Raw genomic sequence first — 14,744 nt, forward strand, 5'->3', positions numbered from 1 at the left:
ACCAATAGTGTCCACTGCCTTTAAGAACAACTATCAACAGTTGCAAAAGCCCCTATTCACCCGAATTCCAGAAGGGAACTCGTGCAAGCATCACACATAGACAAATCATTATAAAAGGCAGACAAAAATAATGCTGATCTTATTCGTCACAGTACAACGCTCTTGCTTAAAAGGGTTTTTGCAACTCTTGATACTCGAGCACCCAGAAATCGCCAAACAACACCGTAACGCAACAAAAGAGGTATCAAAATGCGCAGAAGATAACTGTGCATCGGATTAATTAATTAATGAATTTGTGCATACCATTTGAGGTTTCGATATATCTGACCACTTTTAGATGTCAAGATACTTTATTGGCACAGTTTAGTTTGCAAAGGGCACTTCCATTGGAAAATCATAAAGTATAATGGTAAATTCTGGAGGGGGCACCAAGGCCACAACCAGGGCCCAATTTTATGACTCTGCTCACCATAAGCAAAGAATCGGTGCTTAAGAAAGCAGGGAGTTCAAATTTTTACAGGTTTAATATTTTGTGCATACGATGAGATACCCCAAGTGAGAAGACTGGTCTGTGACAATTACCAATAGTGTCCAGTGTCTTTAAGTCCAAGGTAAGGCAAAGTCCAGATAAGTATACTAACCTTGAGTATTATCGAATCCGCTGGCCGGTATCCGTACAGACACTAGGACATCAGCATCAATACTGGCATCAATGAACGTCCGGATTGTAGAACCCTGAAGACCGCCCTCATTCTCATCGTGTTCATTAGTCTCGTCCCTCACAGATGCAATGATGAGTGCATTGCGGATATCAGACCGATTGCGGCTGATCGCCTCAACTTGTAGTGTGTCTTGCACTATGCTGACATCTCCTTCATCCTGAAGAGTCTGGGATACTTGGTCCTCGACGGACCTGACTATCGCTGAGGAACTGTTGGGGTCATCGGACAACTCATGGCTGTCTTCCGAATTCTGGATGACATTGTTAACAGCTGCCACCACCGATTGCGTGACCTACGAGACAATTCATCATAATAATAATATGAAATAATAGCAGGGAAAATAAAATAAAATAAAACGGTTTTTGTATAGCACTTTTGACATCCCAATGGCGTCTCAAAGCACTTCCAATATTTTTACCTGCGGTCAAATCATTCCTTAAACACAGCCTGTGCAACAAATATGTGCTACTCGGCTAAATCAATCACAACAACTATCTCCTGCCCTCAAAGGTACCCATTTACTCCTGGGTGGAGAGAAGCAATTATAGTTAAGTGTCTTGCTCAGGGACACAAGTGTCACGACCGGGACTCGAACCCACACTCTGCTGAACAGAAGCACCAGAGCTTGAGTTTGGTGCTCTTAGCCACGCTATATCACCAATATTTCATGAAGCTTAATTTGCATGGAAGTTGGGAAGTATGAACTTTATTTAGAATACAAATGCTGTTTCTGAAAAGAACTGGGTATGGATACAAAGAAATTGTGATGTTTCAAACAGTACATAGGCCCTACACCCTGTTTTTTTCTAACAAACCTTTTTAGTTCTGTGCAAAACCAAGAAAAGTCATGTTTGAAAACACAAACGCCTGCAAGCCAGACCGTTCCTTGACTGACGTTTGACACACATACAACAGAGTGGGGTTTTTTTCCCCAAATAATTTTAGCCAGTTTTGTCCAATGTTGTACTGCGGATACTCTGCCATATACATGTAGGTGGGGAAAACCCCCCCCCCCCCCCCCCCCCCAAGATTTCTAGTCTTTGATCTGCTTTACATTTTTTAAAGGAGATTTAATCATTGTCAAATAGGGTTGGGGTAGAATAGGTGTGGCGGGTTTAGAAAAAGCAGAGGGGGTAGCACATGTATGTTGGAAAGGCAACATTTCTTTTGTTTTAGCTGTAATAACCTTGACATTTGGCCTAGGGTGCAAAAGCAATAGGCTTCTTGGGGATCCCAAGACCATGTAGACAAACCAAGTTTGGAGCTGATATGACAAGTACTTCTCGAGACAACAATTCTTTTGTTTTAGCCATAATGACCATTGTTTTTGCCTATTGACCCATTTCACCTGACGTCATCATCAGAATAATCTTGGATGCGCCATTTTGGTGGTCAATGTCAACGTGTGTTATTCAGTGAAGTGCACATTTTTAGGTGACGCTGCGTTTACACGTAAGCCTATTGACCACCAACATGGTGAGCGTGGCATCAGCCGCCGCGTGTGACGCGCGTGCAAGGGGTCAATAGTCCAACATCGTCAGACCTCTGGGGATGGAGGGGGAATCCCAAGACCAATCCATAAACCAAGTTCGGATTTGATATGACGAGTACTTTTTGAGATACTGCTCGGACCAACATTTCTTTTGTTTTAGTCACATGACTCAAAGTTTGGCCTAAGATCCAAAAGCAAAATGCTTCTTGGGATCCCAAGACCAATCCACAAACAAAGACCAATCCACAAACAAAGACCAATCCACAAACCAAGTTTGGAGTTTATTATACATGTAACAAGTACTTCTCGATCAATATTGATCCGACAACATTTCCTTCGTTTAAGCCATAACGACAAGTTTGTTTGCCTAAAGTCCAAAAAGGACAGACCACTGCAGGTGGGAAGGATCCAATGTGCAATACATCTAGTTGTAGCTAGCAGATAGAATCTTGATTTTCATTGGTAAACACCTGTGTCATATTAGATAGTTAATTGCCAATGTGGGATACCAGGTAAATACTTACTTTTGCATTAAATATTGATCACGCAACTACTTTTGCTTATAAGTTGGGGGTGGTTTGTTCTTCTGAAAATGCATAGTGCGCTCGTGGATCAGTATCTTTTTTAAAGATTTTTTTCTCCATTGTTTGAATCATGCAACCATTGTCCGAAGTTTGGAACTAACAACCTTGCTTGCCGACTCACGACTCCTGGTTTGGGATTAGTATTGCTAGTGGTAGCGACCACTTAGCACCTCTATTAACAACCACAAATATTGACTTTCCAGGCCATACAGGTGTTTCTTTTGTTGGTTTTTGTATTGTTCTCGTTATAAAAGGGCTTTAAATAATGTTTTGCTTGTAATGGGTCGCCCAAATTACCTCGTTATAACCGTGTTCTCGCTACTACCGTGCTCGTATAATCAATATTTTAATGCATTGAAACACGCATGGGCTAGTTCGGGACCTGCAAAAAACCTCGTATCAACCGGATTCTCGCAACATGCGAGCTCGTATTAACGGGAGTCGACTGTATTACCATAGAGATTTGCAACGTGATATCACACTTTATCAAGCAACTACGATTGATTAGCAGTTCTGATCAATCTCAGCTCTTCATAAAATCGGCCCCAGTGCCTTTAGTCTGTTCAACTTACCTGGGGATCTCCTGAATATGCCCCGACTATATTCCCCAATATGGTGGCAATGGCATCCACATCTACTTCAACACCATTCTGTTGCGCCACTAATGTCTCATTAGCAAGGAACTCAGCTACCTCTGGTGCGTTTCCCACCGAAACTTGGGTCTGTTGGAAAATTGGCGAGTCAATGAATTTTCAGTTGACCGATTATAACGATTCCAATAAGTGATCAAATTTTGTACGACCATGTTTTTGTTTCCTTATTTTCAAGTCAATGGAACATGTACCCTTTTAAAGTTATAAATTATAGATGATTATATTGTAGCCCGGCCCCTACATGCTGCCACGAAGTTACATAAAATTGCATGTAGTATCACATGCACATGTGTCGATTGATCGCCATGTACATGTACCAACCTACAGCATGTCTACATTAAGCCTTGGGTGTCTAGTGCCACTAGTGTTGTAGTCAGGACTATTGATTGTTTAGCATGTCGTGCCTGCGACAAACATTATGCCGCAGTACATCTTGGACGTCTAGTGCCACTAGTGGGAGTGTCGTGGCCGAGCGGTTAAGAGCACCGGTTAAGAGCACCGAATTCAAACTCTGGTGTTTCTGATCAGCAGAGTGTGGGTTCGAATCCCCAGCCGTGACACTTGTGTCCTTAAGCAAGACACATAACCATTGCTTCGTCCTTCGGATGGGACGTAAAGCCGTTGGTCCAATGTGTTGTGTAAACGCATGTAAAAGAACCCAGTGCACTTATCTAAAAGAGAAGGGGTTCGCCCCGGTGTTCCTGGCTGGATTGGCAGCATATTGCGCCATAGCACCTTGTAAACCATTACATGGTGCTTAAAGATTAAGTCTTATATCTCAAAATTCGCCCCACACCTTGCAGTAATACATGTAATACCTGGCGCTTTTTATCTTTTGGCAAAAGGCGCGTTATAAATACGGTTATTATTATTATTATTTTTAATAATAATATTTTTAATAAGGATTTTTAATGATAAATAGACGCAACTTGTGTCGAAATCGTGACTATTTGAGGTGTGACTAGTCGAGTAGTAAATTTCACTAGTCGCCAATGCCTAGTCTGTGATCATGAATTTATCCCAACTTAGGGGTGCAAATTTCACCCCCAATTTGTATGTTATTTTTTTCCTATGCAATATAAACCTATACGCTTGAACAAACTAGCATTTCTAGGTTAATAAGTGCGTATTTTAAAGATTAAACTGGAAATTCATAGACCACTGATACACATAGAAATTAAGCTAAGCTCATTGTAAAATCATCAAGAAGAAATTTCATGGAGCTTCTTAAGCAGAAAAGGTTGTTAAGCACAACAAATATGCTTACGTTTTTGTGTAGCACAACAAATATGCTTAGGTTTTTGTGTAGTGCCATTTTGTATTGGCCACTTGTTTTACTTCTTTTCATCTGTTAAGCGCCTTGAGGGACTTTTCAGGCGGATTTTGGCGCTATATATACTTTTTATTACTATTATTAATTGGTCAGGTAAAGTAACAGCTAAATCTATTTTCTAAATAACCAATTGTAGCATTTGCAAATAACTTAATGTATTTTCTGAGAAAAGAATCCGAATACCTGTTTGACATCATCGAGGGTAATGTCATTCATTGGTTCTCCGCAGCTTTCAGAGGTGTGGCTCTCCCATCTGAAATAATATGGGGCCGCCTCCTTGGAGCAGTTCCTCAATCCCTTGGGCAGTCCAAGCGCACCTTCAAGTAAAATAAACATCAACAATTCACTAAAGCGTTTGTAACCGTTTGTTATAATATGCATATGGGTAAAAAGATGTTGTAAAATACATTGATCCACACAAATTTGCCTCAAAATTGCACGGTTTTCTTTTTACAATCAATCAATCAATCAGAGGGAATTTATATAGCGCCAAAATCAACCAAAGTTGTTACCTCGTCGACTAACACGGTCGGCCATTTATGGATGGCCGACCGTGTTAATTCGCAAAGTTGCTTTTTATAGACCAACTCGTCAGATCCAAGGCCACGGTTCCTTTAATATTCTTTATCCTCGATGCAAATTGAACATCTATTTTACCATTGTGGTACCCGCTGTCAAAACATAGAACTCGAACTGCCTCTAGCTAGCTACACAATGTACCAGGCAATCTCAGTAGTCTGTTTGGCAAGACACTGCTCTAGATATGCAAAAGGTTGTGGGTTTGAGTCCCATCCTAGCAATATCTCTGATATTATGTTTTCACAGGACTCGGGAAAGTACAGAGTATACAGTGCTAACACACATCGGTGCATGGGTAAAAACCAAAATAACAACCAGTTCTCAATAATTATAGACCATGCAGGGCTCAAATTTTTAAAACATAAAAAGAGGCAGTCATGTTTGTCCAGGGGCAGTAGACTAATGACCAGACAGGTCCGGCAGTCCTGTGCAGTTTTTTTTCAACTGAATAATAATACCTCGCTGTGTAATATCTTTCAAAGTAAACAACAATTCACAAAACTGACCCAATTAACCTGACGTCAAATAGAATAATCTCGGCTGCGCCATACTGGTGGGCAATGTCACTGTGCGTTATTCAGTGAAGTGCGCATTTAAGGCGACTCGGCCTTTACACGTAAACATATTGACCACCAAAATGTTGAGTGTGGCACAGTCGCCACGCGTGACGTCCGGCAAGGGGTCAATAGACCAGTTCTTATTGCTGCTAACTTTAGGAGTAATTATCAAACGTATAAGCCCTACGTTCCCTTTTAATAATAATAATACCACTAATAATACAGGGCACATGTTCGTCACTCAGTGACGCTCCTGGCGCTGTAACATACAGTATTTCCTGCCAGATGTGGGACTACGTTTTGAATCATGAGACCTAATTCTGATAGCACCATGTAATGCTTTACAAGGTGCTGTGGCGCAATTTGCTGCCGATCAGACTAGGAACACCAGGGCGATCCCCTTCTCTTTTCGATAAGTGCACTGGGTTCTTTTACATGCGCTACATAACACATGGGACCAACGGCTTAACGTCCCATCCGAAGGACGAAGCAATGGTGAAGTGTCTTGCTTAAGGACACAAGTGTCATGGCTGGGGATGCGAACCCACTTTTTACTGATCAGAAACACCAGAGTTTGAATTCGGTGCTCTTAAACCGCTCGGCCACGACACTTCCACATCAAGACGTCCTGAACATAGATATATACTAACCTCTTTCTGTCATTAGAGGGCATATCTCAATAGACCATGCTAAGTTGCCTGCTTGAGTGGCTGGCCAATTGAGAACTCCAAAGTTGTCATCAGCAGTGATTTCCACTTGACATTGTCCTTAAGATCGAGAAAGAAAAATTGTGCGTACAATAATTTGTATTTAAGCAATAAGCAGCCAGTTGCATGTTACGATTTGCATATCTGGTACAATGACATTCTTGATCACAAGTTACCGCTTAAATTTGAACTCCTCAGACTATAGAGACATGTTGCTATGTCACATGATTAGGGGCAAGCTTTTGTTTAGTTACGTCTGAGACGATGAACATCCATAAACAATTCTGAATGGATGTGTATGGCCCAATGATACCAGGGTTTGCTCATCTGGAGGTTGCTATGCAAAAGCTTGCCCTAAACTGTGTGACATAGCAACTGTCTCTATAGTCTGAGGAATTCAACTGAAACAGTAACTTGTGATAGGCAAGTCATTGTACTAGACATTATTCCAACATTCATAAATACCTCAGCGATTTAGCTATTCCTATTGGTGGAGAGCGCATCACGTGGGTGTGTATAAACCTTTTGTTTATGACCAGTAAAAAGTGTTGAAACATGGGCGTGACATGCGAGCTTGCACCTGTGATTATAAGACAGTTTCTTCATTCCTATTGGTCGAGAGCAACGACCGGGACAGTTGTGCCACATCACGCGATACGCGCGACGCGCACATCATTCCCTTATAAGGAGTTGTTTACCCGATCGGGCCTAGGGCCTTACCATTTCATAGCTGAAGGGGTGTTGTGTTGAAAGAAATCATTGACAAATTATAATTTTTGCATTTATTTTACTTTCTGACCAAAAAGTGTTGGAGTTTTTTGACCAAAAAGGTATTTATGAATGGGAATCAAAGTGTGTTAATAAATCGGTTTTCAACTAGTGGTTTAAACCCGCCGAGGCCTGGTTCTTGATAATTTACCTCAACTTCATCTAGGTAAAATTATCAAAAACCAGGCCTCGTTGGGATTAAACCACTAGTTGAAAACCTCTTCACCACACATTGATTCCCATTGATTCCCTTCCTCGGATAAACAGCTCCAATTAATAATTAGATTGAAATAGAAAATAATTGGTATGGCCAAGTTTTTAAAGGCAGTGGACACTATTGGTAATTACTAATTATGCTAATAATTATTAGCATAAAACCTTACTTGGTAACGAGTAATGGGAAGAGGTTGATAGTATAAAACATTGTGAGAAACGGCTCCCTCTGAAGTGACGTAGTTTTTGCGAAAGAAGTAATTTTCCTTGAATTTGATTTCGAGACCTCAAGTTTAGAACTTGACAAGGGTGTTTTTTTCTATTGTTATTATCTCTCAACTTCGATGACCAATTAAGCTCAAATTTTCACAGGTTTGTTATTTTATGCATATGTTGAGATACACCAAGTGAGAAGACTTTGTCTTTGACAATTACCAATAGTGTCAACTGTCTTTAAATTGCCAGAAAGTTTTGGCACCCTTTTACCAAATCCTGGCTAGAATTGCCCCAAAACACAACCTTGAACAACCCCAAGCTAACTTTTTTAGATTGGGAAGTGGATTTGAAGTGTATAAAATACTTTTTATAAATCCTCCTTTATTGTGACATGTCACCACACAACCATGACAATTGCAACCCTCTTTCCTGTTAACAGCATTTTAAGCAATGTGGACAACAATATAAGTTCACACAAGCGCGAGTGGAATACGGAAAAATATCCACAGAGGCCAAAGGTCAAGTTGGATATTGATGGGAGACTCGTTTATTTTTCCATATTCAACTCGCGCCAGTGTGATAACGTATTTATCTTCAGGCAAACTTCAAGCAAGGCATGTGTCGATAAGAAGTCATAACAAATGAGTTGGTTTCATAAAGCATGACTTACCCTCAACCGTTACAAAAAAATGACAGTCGAAAACGCGGCCGTACTGGTTGGATTCGTAAGTAACCCGGTGGGTGCCGATAATGAACCAATCTCCAGGATTATCGCTGGAGTTGGTACTCCTCGATTCTCCGTCCAATCCGCCGTGGAGATCCTCATCATTCCAGGTCACTCTGGTCTCTGTGTATCCCGGGGCTGCCAAAGTTGTCACATTCTTTGGGCAGTTTAGCACCGTCGCTAGAGATTAAACAGTTTTTAAAAACAATACAATTTGAGGTTTGTGATAAGTAGGCCTCGATGGACGATTACAGTACGTGTGACCAGAGTCACAGTCACGACTATTCATTGCTTACTTGAGTCTACCATTTTTCAACTACTCGGTTAACCATGGCACCAGGACTACTACAAAGTTCTTTTACAGGGGGTTCTTTTACAGGGGGTTCTTTTACAGGGGGTTCTTTTACAGGGGGTTCTTTTACGTGCATTGAACAACACACAGGACCAATAAGCCTTTTTGAAGTATGGCCGACGTGATACGCGCGTCACACGTAGTGACTGATGCCACGCTCACCATGAACTTTGGTGGTCAATAGGTTTTTGTGTAAATGCCCCAACGCCTAAAAAACTGTGCACTTCACTGAACAACACGCGTTCTATTTCTATGGTCAATATGCACAAATTTACCAAAACCTTATAGTGTTGTAGCATTGTGTCCGCCATATCTCAAAAAGGCTTATGGCCTTATTCGGGGACACGGGTGTCACAATAATAAAAATATACTAATAAATATAATAATAATAATACTAATAACCATTCTTATATAGCGCTGTAAAGGGAAATCAACAATTGAACAAAGTAAACAGATATGTTTTCATCCAGGTTTTGAATTGTTCTGATGTCTGATAACAACCTCTGGAAGACTGTTTTATAACTGAACTGCTGCATACTGGAAAGAGCGGGAACCATCAACTTGGTTTTGATAACTGGGGGAGTCAGAAGGGATTTATTCGAAGATCACAGATTTCTAGTGGTTTTGTACTCCTGAACTATAGCTTTGAAGATAAACAGGGGCAATGCAATGGATACATTAAAGAGTCAGATAAAAAAAAAATGTAAAATCTATTCTAGCCTGTATTGGTAGCCAATGTTAACCATTTAAAATGGGTCTCGAACCACACACTCTGCTGATCACAAACACCTGGGGCAGATTGCAATAAAAAACGGTCTTAGTCTAAGACCAGTCAGTTATAGCCGCCTATCTGCCTTAGACGGTCTTAGCTTAGTCAGTCATTAAGCCTGGTGCAATAAGCCGGTCTTAGATAAGTCAGCGAAAAGTAATGCAATACGAACAAATGTCCCATTACTTAGCACTTCTGCAGGCACTGGCGGTATGGCATTGTTCTTATCGCGTTTGTTTGAATCATCGGATATCCAATCTGTGAGTTGTATCATTTTTACTCAAAGTCCTGCTCCTCACGTTCAATGCTGTCCATGGTCTCTCCCCTCATTACATTTCTGAACTGATAACGCCATACACCCCAACAAGGTCACTTAGATCCTCTTCACAGCTTCTCCTACAAGTTCCCCCATACAGAACAAAAACGTACGGTAAAAGAACCTTTGCTTTCAGCGCACCCACCCTTTGGAACTCTCTTCCTGCTACCCTCCGTTCCCAGATAAACCCGGACCTCTTCAAATCCCATCTCAAAACTCACTTGTTCACTCAATCTTTTTTGTAATATTGCATTGTTTAGTTTATTTGTTGCTTTCTATTGTATAAATGTGTTTATTTGTTTTGTAAAGCGCATTGTGAGTACTTGCAGTACTGAAATGCGCTATATAAGCATTTCTTATTATTATTATTATTATTACTCTTAGGAACATACATTTACGATACAAAGTATTCACCACCATTATGCCTCTAATGGTTGTCATCTATTTCTAAAATACAAACTCATCGTAGAGCTCTTTGTATCAAATCATCTACAACTAACAAATGCAGCGCCATCTTTAAAAACCAAAACTAAGACCGATTAAAGCCAGCTCAGAGCAGGCTTAAGATTTAAGACTGGCTATAATTATAGACCGCCCTATTGCAAGCGGTCTATAATTAAAGACTGTCTAAGCGCGTCTCAGGTTAGCCGGCTATAGCGCATAGACCGGTTTAAGACTGCTTGGTGCAATCTGCCCCAGAGCTTGATTCCGGTTTCTCTTGACCGCTAGGCCACAACACGCCACATAAAATTCAAACATCTATCCGTAACCCACCTGCGACTGTTACAGTGAAAGCGCAAAATCTCTCCAATCCACCGGTCTCTGTAGCAGTGTACATGACCTTTGTGATTCCAACCGGGAATACACCAGATCCATCTTGCTGACAACTGACGCTGCGGCCCGGTCCCAAACACGTAAAGATGACGCTGGTAAATTGTACCGAGTTCGGGTTGAAAGGCCGGTCCCAGTAGACTGTGACATTATCCATCTCGTCAGACACAGGCATGAAGATATCTTCGGGGCAGGGGTTGAAACTACCTGCATATCTATCACCTGGAAATAAATTTCAAATCAACATTTATTTCCACACAAACACAATATACAAATACAAACAATAGGATTTTACAAGACTGAAAAACTGTATGGAGGCATGGCCCATTAAAGCAAAGCTTGTAGGCTGGGATACCTTTATAAAACAATGGAAAGTTAATAATAAGATCATTGAAATTATAAAACAATGCGTAGTAACAACATAAACATCAAAATGTGACGAATAAACGAAACACACAACAAGACAAACAAACAAACAAACAAACACCTCAAACAACACCCCAACAAAAAAACAAATAAACAATACAAACACCACAAGACGGCCACGACAACAGAACTAAACCAAAATAAAGACAGAAATCACAACCTGTGTTACATAATGGTTGGAGAATTAATGTTCATTTTGATCCCAGACAAAATATGCAACTTAGCTTGAGCACAATAATCATACTGTAATTTCCTGCGGACAAGACGCGTCTTTAATCTGACTTTCAATGGTCCCCAAAAAATCACTGCGTCCTATCTCCTGAAAATGATTGAGTTTTGATGACCACTGCGTGAAATTTTACATTTATACTGTAAAATTAAACCCTTTTTTTTTTTGCCCAGGTTAATTCTACGTAGTCTTACATGTATATAACGCACATATCTACCAACAAGGTAGAAGCTCTAAGAATTTGGGTCATGTGCTGCCATGTGACGCTCCAAAGGCTTTTTCAAACCTAATTGGCAATCTAGACCCTAGCAGGTAACCATTTATACCCCTGCTGTGCGTGTGAGCATGAGGCAGAGCCCAAATGCGTGACCTCTCGCCTAATGCGTGAGACTCGGTGCATGTAGGTCTGGGGTTGTCATTTGAAAGCTACAGCGTTTCCATGCTCACCTTCTATAGCCTAAGTGTACAATGGTTGGAAATAAAGAGATTGGATCTGCCCTATTTCAACACATTCAAAATAAACATACAGATTGTATTGTAGATTTGCTGTTTTTTGTTATCCAATACTCTGATAAAGAAAGTGAAATATGATAATAATGAAAGAAAAAACACCCTTGTCACACGAAGTTGTGTGCTTTCAGACGATTTCGAGACCTCAAAGTCTAATTCTGGGGTTTCAAAATCAAATTTGTGGAAAATTACTTCTTTCTCGAAAACTATGTTACTTTAGAGGGAGCCGTTTCTCACAATGTTTGATACTATCAACCTCCTCATTACTCGTTACCAAGTAAGGTTTTATGCTAATAATTATTTTGAGTAATAGTGTCCACAACCTTTAACGATTCCTCCAAATTAAGCATGGTTGGCAGGTATGCTCATAGAAGAAGAACAATACTTACCACAAGTGTCTGTCTGCAGACAGCTGGACACTTCATCGCAGCCCTCCCACGGCTCATCCGAGCAGGCAAAATTCCCGCAGCGATACATGCCCTGTGGGCAGTCAACAATTTCTAAAGGAAAATAATATCAAACAGAGTTTAAACGATAACAGAACTTAGTGTCATGTCCACTCACCAACAAGCCTGGCGACTAGTGAAATCTATTTGACTTGTCGCACCTAAAATAGTTGCGCATCGACACAATTATTTCTGTTGATTCAAATATTTAATTTTAAATTAAAAAATATAAAAAGAAACAGACACAAACAAAACCAGGAAAACCGTTAGTGAGAAGTTGAAAGCATAGATACTGTGGCAATTTTAATATTTCATTATTTTAAGCTAAAGCCCTTTTCACACGGCCAAAATGTAGCCAGGGTCCCTTGGTACAAAATTTACGAGCGTGGGATGTTTATTAATCATCATGCGTGACTGATTTTGTGAGCTTTCACACTGCAAAGTTTTAAAAAAAACTAACAACCCTTGTGCGACATGAGAGTGATATGAGGAATTGGTAATCCTGATCACCTTTTTGGACAAGATAGCACCCACAATAGCATGCGCTGTACGGGCATTTTCACCTAGGACTTCGTTCAATAAACAAAGGTTCCTTTCACACGATGATGTAGCCCACGTCCTTGGTCAAAATTTCTCTCGAGGAAGATTTTGTCGTAGGTCTGGACCTCCAACAAAATGTAGCAATGTTGGACAAGATTTGACAAGGGACCCTGGTCACTCCAAACATTATTGTCCTTTCACACGAGGTGCATTTTGTAAAATCTCACAACCATGCTACAATAAATTGCCCTCGTGTGAAAGGGGCTTAATAGTATTATCGACACACCATTAATAATATCATAATAACAACAATTTTTGTTTACATTATTCACAGCAAATTTAAATATTAATAAGAAGTCCACTGTAAAAGTATTAAGTTGTTTACACAGAACACACCCAAGCATGCCCCCCCCCAAAAAAAAGAGGACATCAGTTAACACTGTAGTGACTATGTGGTTACACAGAGAGCGACTTCCCGCTCACTCTGGCTCCTTGGATAACGTGTCATAAAAGTCAGGAAAATGCACAGGTCCATACTCCTTGTACAATCTGTGGGGCAAGCCGCTGGGTTACTCCTACCCTTCAAGGCTTAATGATGTAATAAACACGCTAAATGACTATAAAGTTGGAGTTCTTACAGTCTGTAGTTGTTTATTTCATACTCGGGGAAACTCACTGAACATCACACCATCCCCTAAAAGCAAGCCCGCATCGACCACTGGTCAGGTGCCCATGTCACATGACTCGGCACATTTAATGGTAACAATACTTTAGAATTTGCATTAGTTTATTCTTTTTACTTGAGTTAGGGTCAGGGGCCGTAAAACAACTGGTCACAGGAGGGCACCACTGTATTTCTCTACAGTTCAGTTACTTTCATTTCAGTCAATGTTTGGGAAGACGGATAACTTTCCGTATGGAGCCACCACTTTTTCACTAATTTTTACAAAAAGGGAGGTTCATATTATTTCATATCGAATGAAAAAGTAGACCGGTCTTCTTTCTTGATGTGTCTCAACATATTACATACGCACTAAATAACAAACCTGTGAGGTTTTATGCCAAGTGAGGTTTTATGCCAGATAATTATTTTGATAATTACCAATAGTGTCCACTGCCTTTAAAGTAAAACATGTTATGGTAAAGAAAAAACAAGATAGAAATACTGCACAAAATTATCCAAAGATAATTAATAACGAATGAAAATCTGGTGGCAGGATACAGAAACCTTTCCCAATACCATTGTTAGACAAGGGAAGTCAAACTTGGACCCAAAAGAAAACATTTTATTTAACCTACCTCCACTTCACTTTCAGTGTATGGTCATGACAGCCATGACAGTCGTATTCACTACACTCAATATCCAGTGTTCATAGAAATAAAAACCGAGCCGTAACGTACACACAGCCATTTTTGAGTTTCACCATCTCACTGTCACTAGTGTCACCCGGTTTGGGGGAAGGATGTGTCACTATCACTGTCCATGTCAAACTATGTTTTCTATTGATGTGTTTCTTGGTTCCAAATACTCCCGCACACAGAATGGTCTGCGATATTTGAAGGTTTTTGAAGAAAAAAATCCCTGAGCCGACAACCGCACGTGTCTCGAACACCATCTTTGAAACTGAACAAATTTTTTTCCGAAGTGCAGCCCAATCACATAGAGTAAAAGGAGCTGACCGCACGAGGGCGCTATACAAAGTTTGACAAGAATAATAAATGTTTGTTTGGGGAATGGTTTTGCATGAATTGTTGGGTAAATATTATTTTTCGTCAC

The 14,744-nt window shown here is 40.3% G+C and overlaps 1 protein-coding gene across 1 annotated transcript in view; it reads right to left on the reverse strand.

The window, feature by feature from the left end:
* LOC117293718 (adhesion G-protein coupled receptor G7-like) overlaps positions 1–14,744 on the reverse strand; it is a 40,150-nt gene that overhangs the window by 21,823 nt on the left and 3,583 nt on the right. Inside the window, exons 3-9 of the mRNA XM_033776140.1 lie at positions 12,371–12,481; positions 10,760–11,038; positions 8,495–8,728; positions 6,571–6,687; positions 4,968–5,101; positions 3,371–3,520; positions 642–1,014 (exon numbers count right to left, since the gene is read on the reverse strand). Coding sequence (XP_033632031.1) covers positions 642–1,014; positions 3,371–3,520; positions 4,968–5,101; positions 6,571–6,687; positions 8,495–8,728; positions 10,760–11,038; positions 12,371–12,481 — 1,398 coding nt within the window. The remainder of the gene's footprint in view (positions 1–641; positions 1,015–3,370; positions 3,521–4,967; positions 5,102–6,570; positions 6,688–8,494; positions 8,729–10,759; positions 11,039–12,370; positions 12,482–14,744) is intronic.

Source organism: Asterias rubens, chromosome 8 (genome assembly GCF_902459465.1).
Source record: "Asterias rubens chromosome 8, eAstRub1.3, whole genome shotgun sequence".
Lineage (NCBI taxonomy): Eukaryota > Metazoa > Echinodermata > Asteroidea > Forcipulatida > Asteriidae > Asterias > Asterias rubens.